The sequence below is a fragment of the Typopeltis vanoorti genome, chromosome 9 (assembly GCF_054136105.1).
Source record: "Typopeltis vanoorti isolate ZY-2024b chromosome 9, IOZ_Tvanoo_1.0, whole genome shotgun sequence".
In the NCBI taxonomy this organism is placed as follows: Eukaryota; Metazoa; Arthropoda; class Arachnida; order Uropygi; family Thelyphonidae; genus Typopeltis; species Typopeltis vanoorti.
Window position 1 is genome coordinate 45,719,952 of NC_143557.1, and position 18,890 is coordinate 45,738,841.

General features: G+C 38.5%; 1 protein-coding gene across 3 annotated transcripts in view; it reads right to left on the minus strand.

The window, feature by feature from the left end:
* LOC150103013 (DNA-dependent protein kinase catalytic subunit-like) overlaps positions 1–18,890 on the minus strand; it is an 847,149-nt gene that overhangs the window by 280,366 nt on the left and 547,893 nt on the right. For all 3 annotated transcript variants that reach the window (XM_090397444.1, XM_090397443.1, XM_090397442.1), the window contains exon 37: positions 5,128–5,236. In XM_090397444.1, the coding sequence (XP_090253570.1) occupies positions 5,128–5,236 (109 nt within the window). The remainder of the gene's footprint in view (positions 1–5,127; positions 5,237–18,890) is intronic.

Consider the following 18,890-nt stretch of genomic DNA (forward strand, 5'->3'; position numbering starts at 1 on the left):
CTTTCTTGTTGTTTTCTCTTGCTCCTTCTCCCCAATGCTATTAGAGTAGTCGAGGGCTAGGGATGAATCTTTCCTATTATACTATATTTTTTCATCTCATGCAGTGGGAGTCTGATTTCCCTCCCAAAAGGCAGGTTCAGAAGCCTTAAGGTGGCACCCCCACCACTGAACTCACCCTGCAAAAGGTCGGTAGCCTATTTAGGGGAAATTTACAATTACTCGCAAAGCTCTGAAGAAGAAAAATAGGATGGATTTAATTGGAATTGACCTGGCTAATGGACAGGGACTTCTCTTTGAAAAATTAAAAATAGCTACTTGGAATGTCCATGGAATCACACACAAAATTGATCAGCTAAACAGAGAGCTAAAAAATAGAAATTTATATATTAATATATCAGCAATAACTGAGACAAAAAAGAAAAGAAGGGATCTCAGATTCTTGAAGATTATGTCATGATCATCTCTGGAGTTTTAGAAGTCAAATGGGCTTCATCTGGGGTTGCAATTTGGATAAATAAAAAATCAAAAAACAAAATTTTGGATTATACTTGGGTATCAGACAAAATAATCAAAGTTAGAATGAAAATTATGAATCGAACAATCAATATTTTCAGAATTTATGCACTAGTAGATGGAAAAGAGGAAGAGACAGAAGAATTTTATGGAAACTTCAGGAATGCATTAATGAAACAAATAAAAATGAAGCAACAATCTTGATGGAAGATTTCAATGCTAGAGTGGGAAGTAACCCAATAACAGGATGAATTGGATCAGAGGGAGAATCAGTAATCAATAACAATGGAATTTTATTAAGAGACTTCTGCATGTTTAACAATCTAAAAATAAGCAATGCTTTCTTCAGGCATAAAAATATACATAAGTACAACTGAATCAATAATAGATTACATTATTATTAACAACAAATTAAATAATATCAAGAATACAAGGGTTTTTAGAGGGAGCAAAATTGATAGTGACCATATGTTAGTTGAAAGCAGATTTGAATTCAAAAAGCGAATTTTCCTAATTCAAAAGAAAAAAAGATAACGAACCAACATCTAATAAACAGTTTAAAATTCACCTCCTAGAAGAGAATTAGAAACTATATAAAAGCAGAATAAGAGATAAAATAAAACCAACCACAAACAATATTGAAATTGACTGGAAAAATATAAAGGAAACCATACTAAAAGCAGCAGAAGAAAGTTTAGGATACAAATCAACGAAAACAAAAAATGGCTGAGAACTTGGAATGATGACTTAAAGGAATTAATCGAAAGAAAAAAACAGGCTTTTAAAAAATCTAGCTGCAGAGTAAAAACAGCTGACTAAACAAAATATAAGAAACTATGGGCTGAAGGTCTGAAAGCTTTCCAAAAGTATACGCAGAGAAGATTGGAGTAAATATGTTAAATCATTAGAGCAGGATATCACCGGACCACAAAGAATAGGTTTTAAATTTTTCAGGAAGCTACAAACAGCAGAAAATGACCAATTAAGAAATAATCTAATTTCCAAACAGGATTGGATAGAACACTATAAAATATTGTGGAATGAAAAACAAGAAATAGAAAACAATGACAAAACTGCAACACACTGACTTCAATTCTGAAAATATTGACTGTCGGATTCATAATTTTCATTCTAACTTTGATTATTCTGTCTGATACCCAAGTATAATCTAAAATTTTGTTTTTTGATTTTTTATTAATCCAAATTGCAACCTCAGATGAAGCCCATTTGACTTCTGAAACTCCAGAGAAGATCATGACATAATCTTCAAGAAGATTGCACAATTTAACAATGCAACACACTGACTACCCTTCCTGTGACAGGAAGGGTAGTCAACGTGTTGCCTAGGTATGACTGTGGTGAGATGAGGCAGAGAGCAAGGATTATGAATGATATGCTGGCTGAAATGTGTGAGGAGACGGGAGTACAGTTTGTTAATGTGTGGAATGAGTTTGAAGAAAGAAGTGAACTGTATGGGAGCGATGGACTACATTTGAGTGGTTATGGTATGAGTTGCTTGGAGAGACTGCTGCTGGAAGATAGAGAAGTGAGTAGAGTGAGAGAGAATGAATCAGATCAAGTGGGAAGTGATGTGGAAGAGCAGGAGAATAAGACAGGAGAGATTGAAGAGGTGGTTAGGAATGAGGAAGTGAGTGGTATGAGTATAGAAAATGAGAGAATGGGTGTGCAAGAAGAACAGGGAAACAGAGGGACTCAGGGTGGACAGTGGTACATAGCATGAGAAAGTTGTATGCTCCAAGAGGAGGTGAGAGCATATGTAGACAGGAAAGAAATGGGATGACCTGGGATCAAGAGGAAAACAGCTGGAATTGAAAAAGGTTTTAAAAAGAATAAGTAGAAAGGGAAATAGCCCCAGTCAAGCATGGAGAGATCGCATCGAGTGAGTGGTATCGGTGAAACCAGCTGTAGATCCAGAAATGAGCTCTTGTGTTTGTATACAAATGCTAGAAGTATAAGAAAAAACGCAGATGAAATGGTTGCATTAATTGTGTCTGTCCACCCAAAGATTGTCGGAATAAGTGACACATGGTTGGAAGAGGACGACATCCTGACAGGAATAGAGATGGAAGGATACGATGTGTTTCGTGAGGATAGAAAGGGTAAAAAAAGGGAGCAGGAGTGCTATTGATGATAGAGAAACAGTTATGTCCATACAAAGTAGAGATGCAAGAGGGAAATAGTGCCAGTGGTTTTGAGAAAGTATGGTGTGAGATAGAAGTGAATGGAATCAAATACTTGGTCAGGTAATTGACCAGGTAATGTGGATGGTGGTGATAATGAAATGTATAATCAAATTAGTCAAGCAAATAAGAAAAGGGTGACCATTATGGGCGATTTTAATTATGGCAATATAGACTGGAATGATGAGATAGCAACTGTAAGAAAAGAAAATGAGTTTCTTGAGTTTGTGAGTGATAACTACCTCAGACAGTATGTAACAGAGGGCACATGAGGATCTTGGATTTGGTCATCTCATCAGAGGATGTAATTATAAATGAGATGTCAAATCAAATCATCATCCAATTAGTGAGAGTGACCATGAGGTGATTACCTGGGTGGTTGCCAGCAGTGCGAGGACCTCTGTGAGAAAAGGGTATATATGGAACTACAAGGGGAGATGATTATGAATTGCTCAGGAGACAGCTTGCAGGTGTAGCATGGAATGAGGAGTTAGCTGGAAAAGGGATCAATGCAGCTTGGGGGATTTTCAAAAACTATCTAGTAGACGCAATGTCTAAGTGTATTCCAAGAGTGAGAAGGTTAAATAAGGCAGGTGTGAGATGGACGAATAAAGAGATTAGCATGCGATACAGAGAAAGAGGGCAATGTGGAGGCAGCAGAAAAGAAGTGGAAATAACCAATTCCATGAGGTCTACAAAGACCAGGCAAGGAGGGTGACTTGGTTGGTGAGGGTAGCTAAAGAGAGGCATGAACAGCAGTTAGCTAATAAAGCCAAAAAGAATCTTAAGGAGTTCTTTCGATATGTAGCCAGCAAAAGAAAGAATGATTATGGAAGGATGACATTGATTGGAGGAAATGGTATAAAGACAGCTGTTGCGGAATACGTGGCAGAGATACTTAATGAGGCATTCATAAAGGTCTTTCAATCTTATGAATGTGGCTTCATGGAGAGATTGAGAGCAGTAGATGATGGGTAGGAGAGAATGACTAAGTGAGCAAGAGGTGTATGGGGAGGTGAGTAAACTAGATGTTAATAAGGCTGTGGGACTTGATAATATATCACCACATATTCTGAAGGAATGTGCCAGGGAGTGGAGTTGACGTCTTGACATATTTTTTTAATATGAGTCTTGCACTCGGTCAAGTCCCCAAGAGGAGTGCAAGATTGTGTCACTTCATAAAGGAGGTGATTGAACTCAAGCATCAAACTATAGGCCTATCTGCATGTCAGGTGTTGTGGTTAAGTTGTGGAAAAGCTTGTGAGAACTAGGATCCAGAGTTGGGTTGACAACGATGGTATTATCTTTGATGGACAACATGGATTTGCTAAAGGGAGGTCATGTTTTAGTAATCTACTTATTTCTTACAATAAAGTGACTGCTTCCTTGGACAGAGGAGAGAGAAGGATACACAGTAATATACTTAGATTTTTCAAAGGCTTTTGATAGAGTACCTCATGTTAAAGTGATAGTCAAACTAGGGCAGATGGGGTTGGATATTAGATTAGTGCATTGGATTGGAGACTGGCTATCTGACAGGTATCAACAAGTTGTGTATGGGGGGAGCGATATCTAGGAAAAGGAAAGTCACTAGTGGATTGCCGCAGGGGTCACATAAACAACAGCGGTGCACATCAACAATGTGCACCACTGCCTGAAGGCAATGGTGCACATCGTTGACAATGGTAAAATGGATGTATAAATGCTTTTTTATTGTATGAAATTATGATGTTTTTTGGCAGGGAGGAGGAGGAATGGTATAATCTGGCAGAGCAAGCAGCAGCAGTAACCACTTTACTATTGTACTCTCTCTAATTAATTACAGAGTGCAGAGCATGTCCAGCAAGGAAGGTTATACCTACAATGATATGTGAGAAAAAAAGACAAGAAAAAAACTAGGGCCCCTACTTTGCAGACAAAATATGGCAGTAGCCACTTTATGTCTTTAAAAAATACTGGGTGATGATGTTTCACTAGACAATGAAAGACATCTACTGTCTAGAAGTACAGTTAGCATTTCTTTCAACTGGGGAAGATATAAGAATTGACCACATAGAGGAATTGACCAGTTCATCCTGTGGAAGGAACATATGATTGGGGTGGGAGGATGCAACAAATGGCAAAACAGCAAATGAAGTGTCTGCTGCCTGGTGGAAGACATTATGAAAAATACAACAATTCACATGTAATTATCAGTATTGCTAAAAACAGATCTCACTTAAAATAATTACTATAACGCTTCATGCAAAAACATTAGTTATTTTTATCTATACAAAGTAATCACTATCTAGTTCTACTATAATTTCTGAACTTGTCATCTTATTACCAACTCAGTAAAAGAAAGAACACATCAGTAATCAAAGAATTCCATCATAAAAAAGAAAGAAAAACCAATTTACTTATATTCATTTACCTGTTTCCTATTATATCATCCCATATATTCAAAGATGCTAGGGGACTAGGGAGTCGATGATGCCAGTGTTCCACAAGGTTCTGCATCCTGGGCACATCACTAAAGTTTGCTAGGGTGAGTGGGAAATTATATATATAATTTATATAAAATATATAAAAGTATATAATTTTTAGCAAAAAATATTTCGGTGTGAGTATTTAGTGCAAGAGAAAGTGTACGTGTATATATATATATATATATATATATATATATATATATATATATGAGATTAAAAGATACAAAAATTAATCTAATTCAACTCACACTATAGGAAATGACAAAGAACACTAAACAAGAGTATATCATCCGGACTGTGATATTGCAGGAACGAGAGAATGAATGGCTGATACAGGAATTGAAGTGAATGAAATGGAGATGAATAATATATTACAGAACCTTAATGTAAATACATCTGTGGGATTGGATGGTATACCAGCTCGAGTCTTATATGAAGCAGCAAATGAATTGTCAGTTCCCTTGACCATATTGTTTAATTTAAATCTCAGCTCTGGGTTAGTCCCGAGGGGGGTGGAAAGAGGGGAAAATAGTTCCCTTGCATAAAGGAGGTTCCAAGACTGCTGTTGCAAATTACTGACCAATCAGCATATCAGGAATCGTTGTCAAGGTTTTGGAGATATTAGTCAAGAGCAAAATACAGGTATGGATAGATGAAAATGGGATACTGTATGGAGGACAGCATGGTTTTGTGAAGGGTAGATCATGTCTCAGTAGCTTGCTCATGTTTTATAACACAGTGACGGCTGAACTGGATAAGGATAATGGATTTACAGTGATACTGCTGGACTTTGCTAAGGCTTTTGACAGGATACCACATAGAATTCTAATCAGTAAACTGCAGCACATGGGGATAGATATAGGGTTGGTGAGATGGATAGGAGGGTGGTTGATGAAGAGATATCAGTGAATAGTTTATTCAGCAGTAGAGTCCAAAAGAAGGCCTGTTACTAGTGATGTGCTGCAGGGTTCTGTTCTTGGACCACTGCTATTTAATTTGTTCATTAATGATATAGGAAAGGATCTGAGAGGATCTATTCATTTATTTGCTGATGATGCAAAGTTGGGTAGAGCAACAGTGAATGCTGAAAGTTTATTTTTCACTTGGTTAGACTATAAAAAAATTTAGTTTAATCCTTTATCCAAGTGTGAGCAAGCTTTGTTTGCTCACACTTGGATAAAGTTATAGTTATATTATAGTCTAACCAAGTGAAAAATAAACTTTCAACATCTTTCTCTAAATCTAGAGTAATTTAATAAAAAAGGTGGCACACCGTTTGGCAACTCCTATAGGTAAAGATGACCTCATCATTGCTTCTGCCTGATATCCCCACTTCTGGTTTTTTTTTTTTTTTTTTTGAAAGTTTATTTTTCACTTGGTTAGTGTATAATAAAATTAGTTTAATCCTTCATCCAAGTGTGAGCAAACAAAGTTTGCGCCTGAAAGTATCTTCAGGACTGGGGTACCAAGATGTGTTTTGCATTATAGGAGATACAACTCGGAGATGTGTTTTGCATTATAGGAGATACTGAGATAGGAGAGTTGGTAGCTTGCTCCACCTTTGCAACGAGTTGTCCTGGTGTTGTACCACCTTACTCCAGTCCTGAAGATACTTTCAGGTGCAAACTTTGTTTGCTCACACTTGGATAAAGGATTAAACTAATTTTATTATACCCCACTTCTGGGGCTGGCTCTCACTGAAAAGACCTCAATAAAGGTCGAAACTAGTCTGGGTAGTGGCCCTTCCCTTAATCCCCCCACCCCCCCCCCCCCCCACCCCCCCCCCCCCCCACCCCCCCCCCCCCCCACCCCCCCCCCCCCCCACCCCCCCCCCCCCCCACCCCCCCCCCCCCCCACCCCCCCCCCCCCCCACCCCCCCCCCCCCCCACCCCCCCCCCCCCCCACCCCCCCCCCCCCCCACCCCCCCCCCCCCCCACCCCCCCCCCCCCCCACCCCCCCCCCCCCCCACCCCCCCCCCCCCCCACCCCCCCCCCCCCCCACCCCCCCCCCCCCCCACCCCCCCCCCCCCCCACCCCCCCCCCCCCCCACCCCCCCCCCCCCCCACCCCCCCCCCCCCCCACCCCCCCCCCCCCCCACCCCCCCCCCCCCCCACCCCCCCCCCCCCCCACCCCCCCCCCCCCCCACCCCCCCCCCCCCCCACCCCCCCCCCCCCCCACCCCCCCCCCCCCCCACCCCCCCCCCCCCCCACCCCCCCCCCCCCCCACCCCCCCCCCCCCCCACCCCCCCCCCCCATTGCTAAAGCCACTCTTTCTATTGTCCCATCAGCCAAGCTTTCTGTAATATGAATTAGTTTTCTGTAATATGAATGCTTATAAGAGCAGTGTTTTTCCCAAGCTTTACATAGTTGAGGACAGCCAGTGAGCAATTTTTTTGTGGTCTGCACACATACATACATATGTGCTTGTATGTGGTGGGTATTTGTTATTTTTACTGGTATATGGTATTATAGAAATGTTATTAACCTTGAATAAGCAATGTTGTTTAATTTCATTGATTATTATTATTATTTTTAATCATTTCTAGTTTGATTTTCTCGATTGGCAGCTCACATACCATATTTGAAATTTTATCTTACCTGAGGAATGATTGAGCATCCATAGCTCAAGTACATACGTAGCCCTTTGGTCAGAAAGACCTGGTTCAGTTCCCGTCCATGATGTGAGGAATCTTTATCAGGTCTTTTCAACTAAGGGTGTGTTAACTGATCTCATACAGAGGTGGAGGGTTTTTCCTCCAGGTAATTTGGGGGTTTCATCCCTCAAAACAGACAAACCAATCCTGTGAATACACACAGCTACAATCATAAATACTTATGGTATGACAAGGAGGGCAACAGGAAACTACCTTGCTTCATAATCACCTCCCTAGTATAGTAGCATATTGCTACCCCACCAACCGTAAAGTTTAACGGGAAAATATAATAACTGAGGAATGATAATGCTTTTCTCAACGAATAATATCAAGCTGTAGGCCACAGGATCTGCAATAGGTCTGTTGTCAATAGGTGTGTTTTTCTCTTTTTTATAAAGAGAAAAAAAGACCTCTAGATAGCCTATAAAGAACTGATGGAGAGTTCTGACTCAATGTTCAATTCTCACTTTCCTGAGTGTACTATGTCATGTTACTAGATAGCCATTTGGATACTGAATAAGCAATAATAGATAAGCAATTTGGGACATCACCTATCAAACTGTTATCTATACGGGCTGAAACTATAAATAGACTATCATAGTGAAAAATCATCAGATAGGATGCTGGCTAGATACTTGCTTAAAATGATGGACTTTGTTTATTATTTAAAGAACCAGAGCAAACAGCAGAAAAGTCAGCCTATTACAACAATCACAACAGAACTGAAGAATAGTAGTATAATGGCACAACAGAAGGTTATGTTGACATGGTGTAACTGATGCTAAGAACCCCAAAACAGGTGAGATCCTTCTAAATGATAAGCATAAGATAATTTAATAACAAACTATAAAAATGGAGGAAAACGCATGTTAAAACTTATTTATTTGTAGAAATTTTATCTGGGTAAATGAGGCTGAAGAAAGGCAACCAAAGTTTGGCCTAGAATCCTAAATGTCCCCCCCCCTTCACCAGTGGGCTAAATTGGGTGGCCATTAAGTTGATGATATGAGGATGAGCACTTACCAAATTTGAAGCAATTTTATGCACAGAAATTTGTTGAGTTTGGAAAGTTTCTCAGAGCTGAGGCAGTTTTCAGGAATAGTGTTTCGGCCTTATTCCAGTGAATGTCCAAAGCATGGTCAGCAAGTCCAGAGTGGCTGCAATGGTGGAACTGAATGTAGTCCATGTCTTCAGAAATTCTAATGAGTATCCTGCCTATTGGCTAGTAGGAACTCTTAGAACTGCAAGAAACCTGATAAACACTTAGCAGGCCCAGGGAATGTGGCTGGTCTTTGGTGAAGTGGATAAGGATGCCAATTTTTATGCAGCTGAAGTGGCTGTGAGGTTGTATTTCTTTGCGATTTTTGTTTGAAGTTTTTTCCACTTGGTTAGACTATAATAAATTTAGCTTAATCCTTTATCCAAATGTAAGCAAACAAAGTTTGCACTTGAAGTATCTCCAGGATTGAGGCAACTCATGGTAAAGGTGGATCAAGCTCTCATCACTCCTTGTCACTAATAAGGGTCACTAACCAGACCGGTTTCGACCTTTATTAAGGTCTCGTCAGTGGGAGTCTCAGTCCTGAAGATACTTCAGGCACAAACTTTGTTTGCTTACACTTGGATAAAGGATTAAACTAAATTTATTATAGTCTAACCAAGTGGAAAAAAACTTCCAACATCTTTCTCTAAATCCAGAGTAATTTAATAATAAGGTGAGACACCTTTTGACAACTGATATAGGTAAATATGACTTCTCCATTGCTTCCACCTTAGAATCACTGGGTCTGGCTCCCGCTGACAAGACCTCAATAAAGGTCGAAATCAGTCCATGTAGTGACCCTTCCCTTAATGCATATCATTAAGGGAAGGGTCACTACATGTCTGCAAAGAGATGTGCTTTGCATTATGAGAGATACTAAGACAAGGAGTGATGAGAGCTTGGTCCACCTTTATCATGAGTTACCTCAGTCCTGAAGATACTTCAGGTGCAAACTTGTTTGCTTACACTTGGATAAAGGATTAAACTAAATTTATTATGGTCTAAACAAGTGGAAAAAAACTTCCAACATCTTTCCCTAAATCCAGAGTAATTTAATAATAAGGTGAGACACCTTTTGGCAACTCGCATAGGTATAAGGTTGGCTTTGACCAAGGGGCGAAGCCAACCAGTTTTGACCCTTGTTGAGGTCTCGTCAGTGGCTTCCACTGACGAGACCTCAACAAGGGTCGAAACCGGTTGGAAGCTTGGGTGATGAATGGCAATGCTGTAGCCCATGAAGTTTTAACTGAAGCTCGACTGTTGCTGTTACTCAGGTCCTGGGTGTGTGTGTGTGTGGGGGGGGGTAATGAATGGCAAAGCTGTAGTCCATGAAGTTAACTGAGGCACGGCTGTTGCTGTTACCCCTCAGATGAGATACGAGCAATGAGCCTGTCATGGTGTAGAGCCAACCGGTTCTGAGAGTTCTTCGTGGTAGGGTGAGCCTGTTACTGAGGGGAAAACAATGCTGAGTTTTTGAAGTTTGACCTGTACTTGAACATTCAATAAAGGTCGAAACCAGTGTGGGTAGTGACCCTTCCCTTAATGCATAGCATTATACATGTGTGCAAGGAGATGTGCTTTGCATTATGGGAGATACTAAGGCAAGGAGTGATGAGAACTTGGTCCACCTTTACCATGAGCTGCCTCAGTCCGGAAGATACTTCAGGCGCAAACTTTGTTTGCTTACACTTGGATAAAGAATTTTTGTTAACTTTTCAGATGTGCACAAGATATAAAGATAGAAGGAATGGTATAGATTTTCTGTAGTCTCTCTTCTGGAGAGGATTGCAATTATGGGGTTTTAGTCGACAATGGGTAAGAAAGTGTTGAGAATGTGGTCGAGTTCAGTAATTCGAGCACTGTTATCAGAAATTATTAATTTTGCCCTGTTAATAATCCCATACTGCTGGAAGGCAGGGGGTTACTGCTGGTGAATATATCTACCAGTGTGTGGGTTTTTGGTAAATGGAGAAAGCCAGGGATCCACCAGACTGGTATGCAATATGAGTGTCTAGAAAGGGAAGACTGTTGATGTTTTCATTTTCTATGGTGAACTCGATCCTGGGATGCTGACTGTTTAGATATTTTAAGAAAATGTTGTTGGGAGTATCCAGGCCATGTGGCCAAATGGAGACCACATCATTTCCTCCCTTAGTACTTCTCCATTCCTATCTTTGATAATATTCATTCTGGGTTTAAACTTATGCTTAAAATGATTAACTAACCCAAACGTGCTTTTATAACTGTGCCTCCTCCTCATCAGGAACTCTGTCTCTTCACATCTCTTAGCAAAATAATTCTCCTTGTCCTGCTTGATGTATTTTCTGAATTCTCTTTGTAATCTCTTATATTCTTTTGTTCCTGTATCTCTTTGTTTCTCCAAATGCCTTATTTTGATCAGATCCCATGTTGAATCTACGATACATGGGTTTCCTGGTCTTCTAGTTGGGCTAAGATATTTCTTGACTCTATCCTGTCTTATAACCTTTACTCCTTTATAGAGTATTTTGGGTGTGTTCTCCTCAAGTCTCCAAAAGAACATCAAACCATTTTGACGTAATTTTTTAATTCTGTAATTTCTTTTGTGAATCTAGTAGGGATTACTCTGATATCCAGTCTAGAAGGACAGGCCTAACTTGGAAGGTTTCGGAATACTAGTCGTAGATCATTTCTAGTCTGTACTACGGTATGTCCCAAGACAGGGATGAACATCAAAGATGCTTGTCTTCCACTTTTTCGAAGTGTCAGAACATAATCAATCTGGTGCCATGGTCTATTAGTGTTCGATGTCCAAGTATACGAGCATCATGGGTGTTTCTGGAAGAAGTGTTGGTGATAATTAATCTGTGAGAATAGACAAATTCCAACTGATTTTCACCATGAGTGTTGCATTCTCTCAGACGAAACCTGCCACACTCAGGTCTAAATGCCATACCTTTCCCACTTTTGTAATGATTCACACAAGATGAAAAAATCACCTCTCCTTGGTAGACGGTCCAAAATAGTTTTCAGAGAACTCTTCACTCTCTTCATCAGGACTATCTGTGTGGAGTGCCTAAACAACCACATCTCACATGTCGGTAGGATGAGCCTTAAGTCTGATAAAAAAAGTATTCTGTCATTAATTAATGGAATTATAATCAAGAAGAGGCCTTGCTACATCTTTCCTCAAAACCACATTATCCCACAATGTTTAAAATCACTTTCTAAATAACCAATGTGGCTTATGTAAAGTTCACACTAAGGTTAATCCAATGTCTTCTGTATTCCTCATTCACGATAACTGACTTGTTTTGGGAGTATTATAATAAACTTCTTGAACAGAAATTTCTGCCTGAGCCCTGAACATTGCTCTAATTATTCTGTGCTAAAGCTGATGCAGGATAAGATTCATCATAAGGTAATAGTTACTCTGCTGTTATCAATTAAACTCCAACTCAACATCTAGAAGAAGAAGAATACACCCAACATCTATCAATGAAAATAGGAGCCATCAGTATAAGGAGTATTAATGGAAAGGATATTGAAATAGAAGAAGTACCAAGTGGACATAATAGGCATTACTGAGACAAAGATGACAAAATCAGGTGAGACCTTTCTAAATAATGAGTGTAGGATGTTATTTTCAGTCCATAATGATCAAGGAAAGGAAGGACTAGTGATAGCATTCAATACCAAACATGAAGATAAACTTCTTGATTGTAAAGCAGTTTCAAGTAGAGCTATGTGGGCCAACTTCAAAATGGGGAAATGGACAATGAAACTTATTTGTGCCAATGAAGGTTCTTCTGTGGGACTATACTGAGACCAAAAAATTCCTCCATTTCTAAGGAAGTGGAGGAATTTTTTGTGTCATTAGAACAGACGGCCTACATTAAGAAAATGGGAAAACTGGTCCTTGAAAATTGAATATAAGGATATCCTAGATGACTGGAGTAATTAATTAATTTGAAACACTGATAACTAAGCCAAGCAGTGACAGAACCATACTAGAAAATTTTCAAGAGGAATGCAAAGAATATATATATCAATACTTGAGACAGAAAAAGCTGTTAAACACTTAAAATGTGGAAATTCAGATGGAGCAGATGATATTTTCATCTACTCCATCTTAATTCAGAGGATTCAAATTTGCAATGATTGGAGTAGAGCTCTCATAGTACCCATCCATAAAAAATTAAAAAAAAAAGAAAAAAAAAAAGGAATAAAGCTGAATGTGAGATTTACAAAGGAATTTCTCTACTATTTGTTCTAGGTAAGATTTATGCAAACATACTTGAAAAGAAGTTGAGAAATATTGTGGAAGAGAAACTTATTAGAACAAGTTGGGTTCAGGCCAAACAGAAATTGTCAAGATCAGATTTTCAATTTAAAACAATTCATTGAGAGATCATGGGAATACAACAAGGATCTGCACTTAAGTTTTGTAAACCTGGTAAAGGCATATGACAAGGTGCCCAGAGTAAAGCTTGTCAGAAGAGAGGATTGAAATACGTGGATGCTTGGAGGGTGTTTGAGGACAGAAGGGAACTGTATGCTAGAGACTGCTTGCATTTGAATGAGGAAGGACGAAGGCATCTGGAAAGATTGCTGTTTTCTGAACGAGTCAGTGTGTCAATACAGAGAAACTAGAATTCCGAGGGTGGATGGTAGCAGGGGAGATCTCTTGTGGGAATGGGTGCTTGGGGGAAGGAGGACGACATCAGGTAACACTGAGCCCAGGGCAGGGTACAGCATTTTTAGGCCGGATAGGAAAGGAAAACGTGGTGGTGGAGTACTGCTTATGTTAAGTGATGACTTATGTCCTCTAAGAGTGGAGGCTTTGGAAGGCAGTGACACAAATGGTTTTGAAAGCATATGGTGTGAGGTAGAAGTGGCCAACACAGGATATTTAGTGGGGTGTTGCTATAAACCAGGGAGTACAGAGGGTGGGGAACAGGAGATGTTTAGGCAGATGAGCTCGGCAAGTGCAAGAAGAATGATTGTTAGGGGAGATTTTAACTACAGCAGTATAAGCTGTCAAGAGGAAAATGCTAGTAGTAAGAAGGGGATAGAATTCCTGAGGGGAAAAATGCCTTTTTCAGCATGTAATAGGGGGAACAAGCGGTTCAAGATTTTTGGATTTGGTCATAGCATCAGAAGAGCTGATAATAACTGAGATGCCATCTCCCACCAGTAGGAGAGAGTGACCATGTGGTTTTGACTCGGAAGATGAACAGACATGCAGGTGTATCAAAGAGATGGGAATGTATGTGGAATTACAAGGCAGGTGATTATAATAGTCTTAGGTATCAACTAAGGGGAGAATTGACAGGCCAGGATATCATTAGTGCTTGGGAAATTGTGAAAGAATATTTGGTTAGCAGCAATAGTAAGCTGTATTCCACAGGTGAAGAAGCGGACACAATTTGGTATAAAGTGGATGACAAACGAAATCAAACAAGGTAAAGTTTATTTTAATTTATATTCCAGTATATGTTGTGAATTCCTTAAGTTAAACAGGAACTGCAGTTGAAAAAGAGATAATGGAAGAGATATAAGGAGAGAGGTGGAAGACATTTTCATCCTGGTGGAGGAAGGATACACAAAGAATATAAGATGCAGACCAGGAAAGTGACCAGAATGGTGAGGAAGGCAAAAAAAGAGGCAGTTACAGGGTAGACATTGGAGAGTTCTTGCACTTGGAGGAAAGGCGGGAAGGAGCGATGACAAGGGGCCATCCCTGGAAGTTATGAAAGGAGGCTGTGAGCAAGAGGGTGAGGAGTGGTTTCTTTGCATGGAGGGTGGTTGAACCTTGGAATGTATTGCCTGATAGAGTGGTTGGAGAGGAAACGGTCAATGAGTTCAAGGAGTGGTATGATAAACTTTGTTTTCCTAAAAACGACCTCCCACGATGAGGCTTTTGACTCAATGGAGGACTGGATAATAATAATAAAAATATTACATTTATATCGGGTGAATGGAACATTATATAGAGCAATACATAGTCTATATTTAAGTTGTAAGTCAAAAATTAGAATTGAAAGAAATACAGGAAGATGTTTTATGTAAAATCAGGGATAAGACAAGGATGCACATTATCTCCACTCTTATTCATCATTCATATGGATCACCTTATGAAAGAAAGTGGCATTAGGCCTGATATTAGAAATGGAGATGTTAAACTTAGTTCTTTGCTTTATGCAGATGATTTACTTCCAATCTTCAGGATTCTTTACTAAACTGAATAACAGCTGTAACAAATTTGGCATGAAAAGCAGCAATAAAAAGACCAAAACTATGAAAATAGGCAGGAGCAAACTTCAGCTGCTTTTCTGAATGGAGTTCCTATAGAGCAAGTCAAATATTTCAGCTTTTTAGGCACAGTTTTTAGTGAAGGTTAAATCTAGAAATAGAAAACATAATAAGCAATAAGCAAATATGGTTGGCTGGTATGGTTGGCAACCAGCTGAATAAATTTATATGGAATAAGAGAGAAATTAGCCAAAACAGAAATCTGAGAGATTGGTTAGAAATAAAGCACTTTATCAAAGATTAGAGACCACAGATATGAGGGTTCTGAGAAAAATTAGGGAAGCATCAATATAGCAGGATCATATTAAAAATGAAGATATTAGAAAGGAACTTGGTATTATCAGCATTCAAGAATGTGTCAGCAGAGCTAATCTAACATGGTATGGTCACTTAAACAGAATGGGTGAGGAAAGGTTAGCAAAACGGTGTTTAATGCCAAGATGGCAAGAATGAGACCAAAGTCTAAATGGATTGATTCAGTCATAGGTGCCTTAGAAGCACAAAATGTTAGATATGAAAATATTGGAGTGCTCACAAGTAACAGAGTAATCTGGAGAAAAATTGTTGATAGGAGATTACTAATAACATAAACATAATCATATAGTGCAGTCATAGTAACCTGAACATTCCTTGGGGGTGCATATCAGGAAATTGATGATGGTGATGAATTAAGTGAAAGAAATTCCTATAAGAACTTCAAAAGCAGCAGTATATCAAAATGCTTTTAACCAAATTTTTGTGCATTTCTTAATCTTAATAAAATTTCTGTTTTATTCCTTAATTATATGGAAAGTATGGATCTGTATTATTGCATAATATTAGAAATTTTCCTCACTTTCTCCCTCTCTTGCTTGCTCTAAGCTATATGCTTCTAGCCATAATTTTCTCACATTCTCCCAATGCCAGTCAATATACTGCATGATATATGGATTCGTTGGTCACATAGGGGTTCTTCATTCCAATGTTTGCTGATCTCATGGTCAGTATGTGCTTTTGGCTAGAAGTAAATAACGTTTAAAAACTTCACTGAAATATTATTATTTTAACTTCTCTTGAGTATTTTCTGCCTTGTCCAAATTTTCAACATGTTCCATTCCACACAACAAAGAATTTACTTACTTTATTTTATTTTATTTTTTTGGTATCATACTGCTAAGATTTGTAAGCAACAGTGTGTGCAACACTGTAATATTAATCACGTGTTTCCCTAAATACTTGCAAATTTGGTATTTCCTGTTATATTTCAATATACATTACATCAAAATATATTTCATAAATAGATAATTAAATCAAAGTGTATTTCACATGAATAAATGATCAAGCAATGCACAGCAGAACAAGAAACAAGTCACAAATTACTACTTTTACTGTTCAGGAATCTTCATGCTACCTAAAGAGATTCATCATCGGAGGCTGACATTAACCCATATTCTCACAATATCCATCATGGAATTTGCTGCTGGAATATATCTTGAATACTTTAAAATCATAAATGACAAAGTATTCAAGATATATTCTGGCAGCAAATTCCATTCATTCACTACACCTCATATTACCTGTACAATTCCCATCTCTTGTTCTCTCCTATTTTAGCATGCACTGAAAATTTTGTGTTAATCCTATAAAATTCATTTAGTAGCTTATATGTTTCTATCATATCCCCATTTTCTGCCCATCAGCAAGCTTCATGATTCACAAACCTTCAATCATCCTCACAGAAAGGATTCCACTGACCAATCACCATCTTGGTCATTGCCCATTGATCCTCACTCGTTCCCATCCGCATGGAACTCAAGTGAGCAACCAACTCCTTGGACAAAAATTTAGATATTGAATAATAACTGACCTTATATTTTGCCACATTTAATTAGCACCTACTAACTATTAAAAATAATATGAGTCTATTTAAATCATCCTGCAGCAACTCCATCACTTTTATCAGCTATTGCCCAGTTTTGCATTATCAGCAAACAACTGCACATTTCTCCTTAAATCATTTTCTATATCATAGATGCACAAATTAAATATCAGAAATCCAAGTACAGAGCCTTGCAACACAACACAAATGACCTCTTCTTTCACCTGGATTCTATACCTACATATATTATTCTTTGATGCCTGTCCTTGCAATCTTCTTATTAATTTATTAATATCACCAGTCATATTGACCCCCCTCCTCAATTTACTTCAATTCATATAACAGTATCTATATAATGTTTTTGAAAAAGTCTGGCATTATCATAATAAAGTTCATTTCCATTATCCAACAACTATGACTTTATTATAAAAAGTCAACAAATACCTGCATGTGAAGAGTATCATATTTGCGTCTGCCCATTTCTGAATTCAACCTCGGAAATTTCTCTTTTATCTTAACTACCGTTCTTGTGATAACAATCCGTTTATATGCTATCTGTGTCTTGGAGCTCTTCCTTTATGCGACCTCTCTGGATGGGTTTTCTATTTAAAAAAAAACAAACAAACACTGAGCTAATTTACCCTCTTTCTATGCACTTGCACTTTACTGGAGATGAGACTTAAACAGCTTATTATTAACACCACATTTCCATGGTACCAAGATTTGCAGGAAGTATACACTGTCACATAAACACAGCTTATCAAACTATGCTTTAAACTCATATAACTTTTGGAACACACACACACTTTGAGGCTATTAAATATCTGCTGTCAATTCCTAAGAAACATTTATCTCCTTTCCACTTAACTCATCATTCCATGGTATAGTTCTAAGCTGTCTACTAATCTTTTCATAATCACCTGCCTTGTAGTTCCACATATATCCCTTCCTCACAGAAGTTTTCATATGACTGAACTCCACCCAGGTGATCACTTTCATCTGGAGGAAAGTGTGATGTGACACCCCATTCAAAATCTTCTGATGAACAGATGTAAGACTCTCAAGCTTTGTGTGCTCTTCATTACATAATACCTAATATAATTCAAGAAGTCAAACTCATTTACCTTATTCCTAAATTCTACCTCTTCAATTCAATGTATATTATCATAATTAAAATCACCCATAATGATTACATATTCCTTGTTCCCTTGTTATTTATTCGTATTTATTTGTAAACTTTCCTATTCACCATATTTTCAAAAATGGGTCTCCATACATTGCCACTCTCAAGTCTTCATCACCTTTCTCTACTTTCCTCCAATCTATCTTCTGCACTCTTTAATTCCTATCTACCAAATATCTAATCTCAATAAGCATATTTCTGACCTCATTTCTCAACCTTGTTCTTCAAATCTTGCATCCCAGCAATCACAATCTGTTTCACTACTGTAGTCTCGACCACTTTTGTTCCATCATTTGTGTACTATCTAATAATGCTAGCAAATTACACTCACTTTCAATCTGCTAATCTCTTTTTCATTTCTTGATAATTCAGTTCTGCAAAATATAGCACTTTCTGCAGACCCAGCTCTTCTCTCTTCTCCTGTTCAGTCTCTCCAAACTCAGCAAAGAGTTTGGTCAGAGGAAATGTAGATTCCCTTGTACATTCTTGTAATACAAAAGCCAATATAGCATTTAATTCCATGACTGTATTTGCAGTGAGCTTCAGCAATATCTGAAACACCTCCTTATCTACTTCTAGTTACACACCAATCACTATCACTTCTGACACTGCAATATTACAATATCACTACAAGGATAGTACACATACTTTGAACAAACTGAGAACTCATCACACAGCA